The sequence below is a fragment of the Ambystoma mexicanum genome, chromosome 11, assembly GCF_040938575.1.
Source record: "Ambystoma mexicanum isolate Mex_15411 chromosome 11, UKY_AmexF1_1, whole genome shotgun sequence".
Classification (NCBI taxonomy): Eukaryota; Metazoa; Chordata; class Amphibia; order Caudata; family Ambystomatidae; genus Ambystoma; species Ambystoma mexicanum.
In genome coordinates this window covers 91,715,526-91,723,108 of record NC_090934.1, presented here as the reverse complement: position 1 = coordinate 91,723,108, position 7,583 = coordinate 91,715,526, and the positions used below count along the sequence as shown (strand labels likewise).

Below are 7,583 nucleotides of genomic sequence, written 5' to 3'. Positions count from 1 at the left end.
TAGAGAATCTGCTCATGCAATCCATTTAGCAGATTTGCATGCTGCGTTTGCAAACATCAAAGTCTGACCAAGGAATGCAATGACTGGCTGCAATATCCTTTGCAAGGGTCGGGACTAGTGCCTTACGTGGCACAGGAAAACGAGCAGGGGCTCATCAAGGGGGTGTGGCCTAATGGCTGGGGGGTCGCCCGCTGGCTCATTAGGCCACACCCTTTTGTCAAGCCCCAGCTTAATGGGCTACAAGCACCCCGCAGTCAGCCTTTTGTAGAGATCAGCACCCTCTCCCCCTTGATCAAGAGGGTTCTGATCTCTGCAACCATTACTTAAAGGGATGCCTTGCGGGGGGCAGCGCCACCATCAAGACTGAAAAGGTGAGGCAGCAGGAAGCCAAGCTATTCCTTCCTAAAGCCTGAAGCTCCCGTGAATGAGCGGGAGGAGCAGGCTTTAAAAAAAAGAAGGCCTTGGCTACCAGCGCCCTCACCTTTTCTTCTATAATGGTGGAAACGGGTCATGGGCATCTCTTGATTTGTCGCAGGTGCTGCGCCACCATTATGGGGAAAAGGCATTTTTTTCCTAAAGCTCTCGCACATGAGCGAGAGCTTCAGGCTTTAGAAAAAAAGTCTTGTCCTCTAGCGGCCGGGGATGTTGGGGGACATTAGAAGCACTGGCAGAGCCCTCCTCGGTTCTATATTTCTGAGTCTGCCAGGGCTTAGCCCCGGCCCACTTAAAGCCCTGGTTGGGCATCGTGAATAAGTTTGATGCTCAGCTCAATGCAGCGTGAGCCCAAAAAACACCTGCCTCAAGCAGGCAACAATGAGATCAAGACTACAAAACATAACCTGTGATCCTTTCTAACATTTGGTTATACCTTATTTATAAAGCACTTGCTCATGACCTGAAGATTTCAAAACTGATGCATCGACCCATAAAGCTCTTTCTGGTTCAGCCGCGCTTTTGGTTCACCAAGGTCAGATGCCAGCGGCTATGACTCGAGTAAACCACATTTTCAGCAGTCCATCCAATGCACAAATGATTTGGAGAAAAGAAATATGGCCAGCTTCACAGTTTCTGACAGAAAACCTTAAAAGTGGACAGTAGGTGGTGCTAATTCATCAGGATGGACAGCACCAATTTTTAAATGAATGATTTTTGTAGAGATGCCTATTGTAATACACTCTAATAGGGAAAGAATACAAATGGGGCCAGGCTAAGAGCTCCAGTGCTATCTTCAGGAGACACCACCCCCGGCGGATCTTAAAAGAGACTTTAGGGTGAAAGCACATTTGCTGCTTTTCCAATATTTCTTATTCATGGGGTGAGTTTTGGCATTTGATTTAGCCACGGGCAAATCCCTGGCATGGCAGAGTAGGGGTGGCTCTGTTGGCTGCCTTCTTTTGAGGTTGGCCAAAGGGTGGTAACAGCCGTCATTTATAGCTCCATAAAAATGCCAGCCTGTCACACCCGGTGCTACAGAAATGCTTCATTTTTCCTATACCCGGAAGAGTGGGCTGGGTCAATTTACGGGATTGCTCTGTATTAAAGCCTTAATATTTTAGAAATCGATCCAGAACATCTTCATAGATGAAAAGAAAATGTACACCTTCGGATAGAGCTGGACTACACCCACCCCAGGGAGCTTGAGGAATCCCGCAGGACTTCCACTCATAGGGGCAAGTCCCAGTAGGATCAGAGAACAGGGTGCTGCAGACCATAGGAGACAAGTACATTGCAAGGGACTGTATTTAAAGCACTTGAAACGGGGGGCTAGGGGCTAGGTTGCTTCTAATCCCTCTCCGGTTTCACAGATAAGGGACCTGAGACAAGGTAACAATAATTTCCCCAGGATCACATAGTTTAGCAAAGTGTGGAAATGGTGAGAAATCTGGGGTTGGACGTGTGCCATCTGGCTTCCCAGTGAGCAGTGTAAGCACGCGGGAGGCCACAGCTCCCAAGTACCTTGCATGCTTTATTGCAGGCTGTACAAGGATTTATGACAAAATGGCAGAAAGGCAGTAGCCAATTAGGTTGCATGAGTCTTAGGGGTGGAGCCAGCTTAACATTTTGAAAGGGGGGTGCTGTATGACTGTTTGAAAGCTGATTGAGTGGGAACATTAACCCATTGGGCTGTCGACCCACTCCCCCTCCCGAGCCCAGGAAGCTGAATAACTATTAAGCCTTCCTTTGGCCCATTAGGGTCTTCCACCCCTCCCCCACCCCCCCGAACGCCCCCAATTCAGAGGCAGGCTTTTGTCCTGTCTCTATGTTGCTGCTACCACGCAAGAGCCAGAAGTCACCTCCTGGAGCCCCGCCCAGAATTTGCAGGGTGGCCATCTTATTTGTATTATTATGTAGAGAGCTCTGTGTGAGCAGTGCTTTTTCCAAAAAATGGGCCATTATCCTGAGGTGATAATGGCAGTAATGCTGTGTATGGCACGCCATAATACTATGGCAATAGCCTGCTGAACTTAAGCCTATTAACTCTGGCAGTGGGCAGTTGCCAACGATTATGGCCCACTACACATAACATTACTGCTAAATTAAAGCCCAGGTCTCCACGTTCAACAGTCGACAGTTTTATCATTTGACATCACAACAGAGTCAGGGTGTAAAGCAAAGGCAGGGTTCAAATAATGAGCTCGGCAGTCTTCATCTGTCGAACTAGGCTATCTATGTGAATCCAGTTTGACAGTCTGAATGCTTTAGGTCGGCGTGGTCAGCCCTAGTCTTTTGACCAGACCCTGCAACCAGAGACTAAACACCTAATGTGGATTCTGCTAATCTGCAGACTCACTCAGGTTCTCCTGGTGGACAACATCCTGAAAGTCAGAGTCTCCCATGAGAGCCCTTACTACTCACCAACTCCCAAAGTTAACCTGACTTTGGCACCAGTGGTGCCACCCAGTATTGCAAGCTGGCGTGTGCAGTCAGGGCCTCTTACACTGAAGCATGTATGTGTGCAGCAGCCGAGAAGTGGTCTAGACTGGTAGTCACTCGCTGTGCAGGAGGCCCACCCACTCAAAGGAGTGGGTGAGGGGAGATAGGGGAAGAACCTTAGCATTGTTTGTGCTTTGCACACGTGACCAGGGACACAACAGGTCATGGCCCTTGGACAACATTTACAAAAGTAATGTGCAGTGAAAAAAGGTTCTCTTTAATAAACACCATCTTCTACAGAGGGGATGAAAAAACACTCTAGAATGCGTGTTGAAAGTATTAACTTTTGCAGGGAAAAATATGGCAGAATGCCACAGCCCTGGCTTTGAGGAGCAGAACGGCAGGTCAAACTCCATGACGAGATGACCAACAGTCACCTCTTCATTGGAATTGCAACAGTTTAAAAAAAAAAAGAAATATGAAAAACTGCGGCTGTAGCTTCAAGGCGTAACCAATGCCCAGAGTAACACCATCTCTCCCGTGTTCTGGGGCTACAGCTTGTGAACGCAATTCCCAGGGCCACCAGCAGTGACCCGTCATGCTCTGGTGCCATTATCTAAAAACAGCACGGGGATGAGGGAACCAAGCTGGTTTGGGGAGGGGGGTGAACACGCTTTTACACAAACCCAGAGTTGCACAGATTTGGATGGCACAAAGTGCATGCACAGTGAAAAGTCCAGGAGGAATAGCGGAGCTGCAAGTAGGAAACAATCACGTGTACGTATACACGTGCACGCACTAGTATTGCTACATATGAGAAGCTGGCCTTGAAAATGTGGATTGAAAACTAGTCACATGGTAACTAAATATCAGGAGTCTTAGGTAGCCCAGTATCCGCTTAGGACAGAGAAGAACATTGTAAACTAGAAGGTCCAGCGAATACCCAATGCTGTCCTATATTAGTGAGAACCAGCCCTTGTGCTCGCAATCCCGTAACAAAGAAGTTCACACTTTTACCTTCCGGTCCTCACTACTAAAACAGGTCATCACTGGTAAAAGATGCCCTCATTTCTACGGGTTCTTCACTAGTAAAACAGGTCCCCAGTCCACTGTGGGAATCGTTGGGTGGTCATCAAAAGTACAGCAATGAAGAGGACGAGCACTTCCATACTGGCGAAGACACAAAATACATGGCAGAGTTTGGCTAGAGCATCCAGCCACTGAAAAACAAAGGATAGACGTATATTGGCAGCGTGTGGGGATTCAGAAGAAGCAAAGGCTGCTGGGTGTGTGCACGCTGGCACAGTTTGCAGACTATAATGAAACACATTCAATAAGGTACACTGGAAGTGCAAGGGCAGGACATGAATAGCAGCGGGTGCTGAAGACCAGCACTGAGGTGCATTGGCTAAGTGAGGAACCACAGAACTACAACAGGGGGTCCTGTGGGTCAGCATTAAGGTGCATTGGCTAAGTGCAGCGCCTTCTAACTGTGATCGCAGGGGGGTCCTGCAGTTCAGGAGCGAGGTGCATTGGTGGAGCATGGTTCCTTGCAGTTGCAAAAGTGGGTGGTGGCAGTAGGGGCTGCAGGTCACTGAGGTGCATTGGCAGAGGGCAGAGACTTGCAACTGTAATAGCAGGTAGTGCTGCAGGCCAGGAATGCTGTGGAGTAGGGGAAGTGTCATGGTACTGCAAAGCAGGGACATAAGCGGGAAGGGATTACTGCAAGTCTGCAATGAAGTGTACTGATGGAGTACAGAACCTACTAACAGCAGGTAGCGCTGCAGGCCAGGAATGCTGTGGAGTAGGGGGAAGTGTCATGGTACAGCAAAGCAGGGAGATAAGCGGGATGGGATTGCTGCAAGTCTGCAATGAAGTGTACTGATGGAGTACAGAACCTAGTAACAGCAGGTAGTGCTGCAGGCCAGGAATGCTGTGGAGTAGGGGAAGTGGACATAAGCGGGAAGGGATTACTGCAAGTCTGCAATGAAGTGTACTGATGGAGTACAGAACCTACTAACAGCAGGTAGCGCTGCAGGCCAGGAATGCTGTGGAGTAGGGGAAGTGTCATGGTACTGCAAAGCAGGGAGATAAGCGGGATGGGATTGCTGCAAGTCTGCAATGAAGTGTACTGATGGAGTACAGAACCTACTAACAGCAGGTAGCGCTGCAGGCCAGGAATGCTGTGGAGTAGGGGAAGTGTCATGGTACTGCAAAGCAGGGAGATAAGCGGGATGGGATTGCTGCAAGTCTGCAATGAAGTGTACTGATGGAGTACAGAACCTACTAACAGCAGGTAGCGCTGCAGGCCAGGAATGCTGTGGAGTAGGGGGAAGTGTCATGGTACAGCAAAGCAGGGAGATAAGCGGGATGGGATTGCTGCAAGTCTGCAATGAAGTGTACTGATGGAGTACAGAACCTACTAACAGCAGGTAGCGCTGCAGGCCAGGAATGCTGTGGAGTAGGGGGAAGTGTCATGGTACAGCAAAGCAGGGAGATAAGCGGGATGGGATTGCTGCAAGTCTGCAATGAAGTGTACTGATGGAGTACAGAACCTACTAACAGCAGGTAGCGCTGCAGGCCAGGAATGCTGTGGAGTAGGGGAAGTGTCATGGTACTGCAAAGCAGGGAGATAAGCGGGATGGGATTGCTGCAAGTCTGCAATGAAGTGTACTGATGGAGTACAGAACCTACTAACAGCAGGTAGCGCTGCAGGCCAGGAATGCTGTGGAGTAGGGGAAGTGTCATGGTACAGCAAAGCAGGGAGATAAGCGGGATGGGATTGCTGCAAGTCTGCAATGAAGTGCACTGAGGAAGTACAGAACCTTACTAACAGTAGGTAGTGGTGCAGGCCAGGATTGTGGTCTACTGGCTCAGAGCAGTTAAGGAAGGTGGGCATTGATTCAGGTCTGGGGCTGGTACAGTGTTGGGATTATTGTGCTTTTGAAAAAGCTCAAGGGTCGTAGTGCTGAAATAGCTACGATTGTGATGCCGAAGGGTGCTTGAGGACCTCTTAAATCAAGGAGGTACGAGGTATTAAGAGTAAAAATGAAATCATAGTGTGGTCTAACTATTGAAGTAATCCAGCACCTAGAATGAGAGACAATGCATCCAGGGGAAATATGGGGACTTCCCCGACAGAAACGGGGCTACACCACAGACTGACCTCGTGTGTATCCGCAGAAGAGTGTGTGTGTGTTTTCCAGAGCACCTGGCTGGAACCCACAAAAATAATGATGAACCTTCATGAGCATCAACTGTGTTAAAATACGGAAACACTCTGTCCTCATTTAGTGATGCGCACATTTTGTGAAAAATGTTTCTTGTGCGTTGAAACCAGCGACTCCAAAATATGAATGCATCTCCAAGGAAGTAAGCCATGCTCGGATTGGACAAAGTTAAAAAGCAGACATGGCAACTATTCTGCAGTCCTTTCCCCTTTTGTCCATTGGGCGTTTGCAGATGTACTGCCTCTAGTGGCCTGGATGACTCACTACACATCGGTTTGCAACCCGGTGCCTTGGAGAACACAATATGGTGAGCTCTGCCCGACACAAAAATAAAAGTATCCGCTCCCTCCCATATCACAAAAGGAATGACGATTTCTTTTTTTGTTAAATATACACATACATCTGGAGAACTGCAGCATTGTCGTAAGGCACAGTCAGTCGGTGGGAAACATCGGCCAGAGAGCTGCTTCACACTCCCGCGGGCCGCCCATTTTCAATCGTACACGGTGCTGTAGCATGAGGAAGTGCTCTGGTGCCTTTATAATACAAGAGGATAGAAAGGGGGCCAGCAGGGCGGTGGTGAGGAGTTTGGATAAAAGAAAAATAGAGATTAGTGTGTTAACATAGTCTAGTCCAAGCTACATATTGGACCCACTTCAGCCCTGCCAAAGCTGAAACAGGCGGTAAACATGCTGAGGTGCTTCCTTGTAAAGCTCTTAAGCTTCCACCTAGCGGGTCTCCAACTCCTACACTCCCACCACTTCCCCCCCAAACCCAAAATATAAAACACACCACCAGCGTCCATTTGGCACTTACAACGTCCGTGCTGTGTAGTCAAGGAGAGGTTGTGTTTTTTTGTATTGCATTTCAGATCAACTAAGAAAATCCTGCATGTGTCTGCATCCTCATCGTCGTCTTCCAGAAGGTTCACTTTCCTTGATTCGGTCAAATGAAGAGAGGCACCCGTGGGACCTGCCGAGCACCACACAAGGCCATTTCCCAGGCCAGGATGGACATTATTGTAACCGAAATGGTGTCTCCAAACTGGCTTCATCCTTGCAAGACTCCTCAGAAGAGATCAAGAGAGCTTACGGCGTGGTTGAGGTATAAAAAAACAAAACAAACACCATAAAACAAAAACGAACCAAAAAATACTGCAGCATCTTCAAGCAAAGTACATAGTGCGCAAGGTGTCCTGGTGGACCTGCACAGCCTTGGCGAGGGCTTGAGGATCTCTCCCGTTGCTCTGTCCAGATATATGACTGCCTTCTCCGCTGGAAAATGGGTAAGATACAATGCGTTAGTGATTGTTGCAGAAAAAATAACTGTCTTCAAGTACTCAACAATGCTCCTACAACAGCTGACATTCACACAAGAGGTGTATTCACTCAGCATACAAACCAGCCAGATCCCACAGCTCACAACCTCCTCCGTGGTCTGGCAGCAAGCTGCCGAGCATGCAGAAGCCAGCCTCATCAC

At 48.6% G+C, this 7,583-nt stretch overlaps 1 protein-coding gene across 3 annotated transcripts in view; it reads right to left on the bottom strand.

Annotated features, from left to right (window-relative positions):
• Positions 1-5,244: 5,244 nt before the first annotated feature.
• LOC138503099 (protein argonaute-1) overlaps positions 5,245-7,583 on the bottom strand; it is a 582,484-nt gene continuing 580,145 nt past the window's right edge. For all 3 annotated transcript variants that reach the window (XM_069622604.1, XM_069622605.1, XM_069622606.1), the window contains exon 19: positions 5,245-7,378. In XM_069622604.1, the coding sequence (XP_069478705.1) occupies positions 7,270-7,378 (109 nt within the window). In that variant the 3' untranslated portion in view covers positions 5,245-7,269. The remainder of the gene's footprint in view (positions 7,379-7,583) is intronic.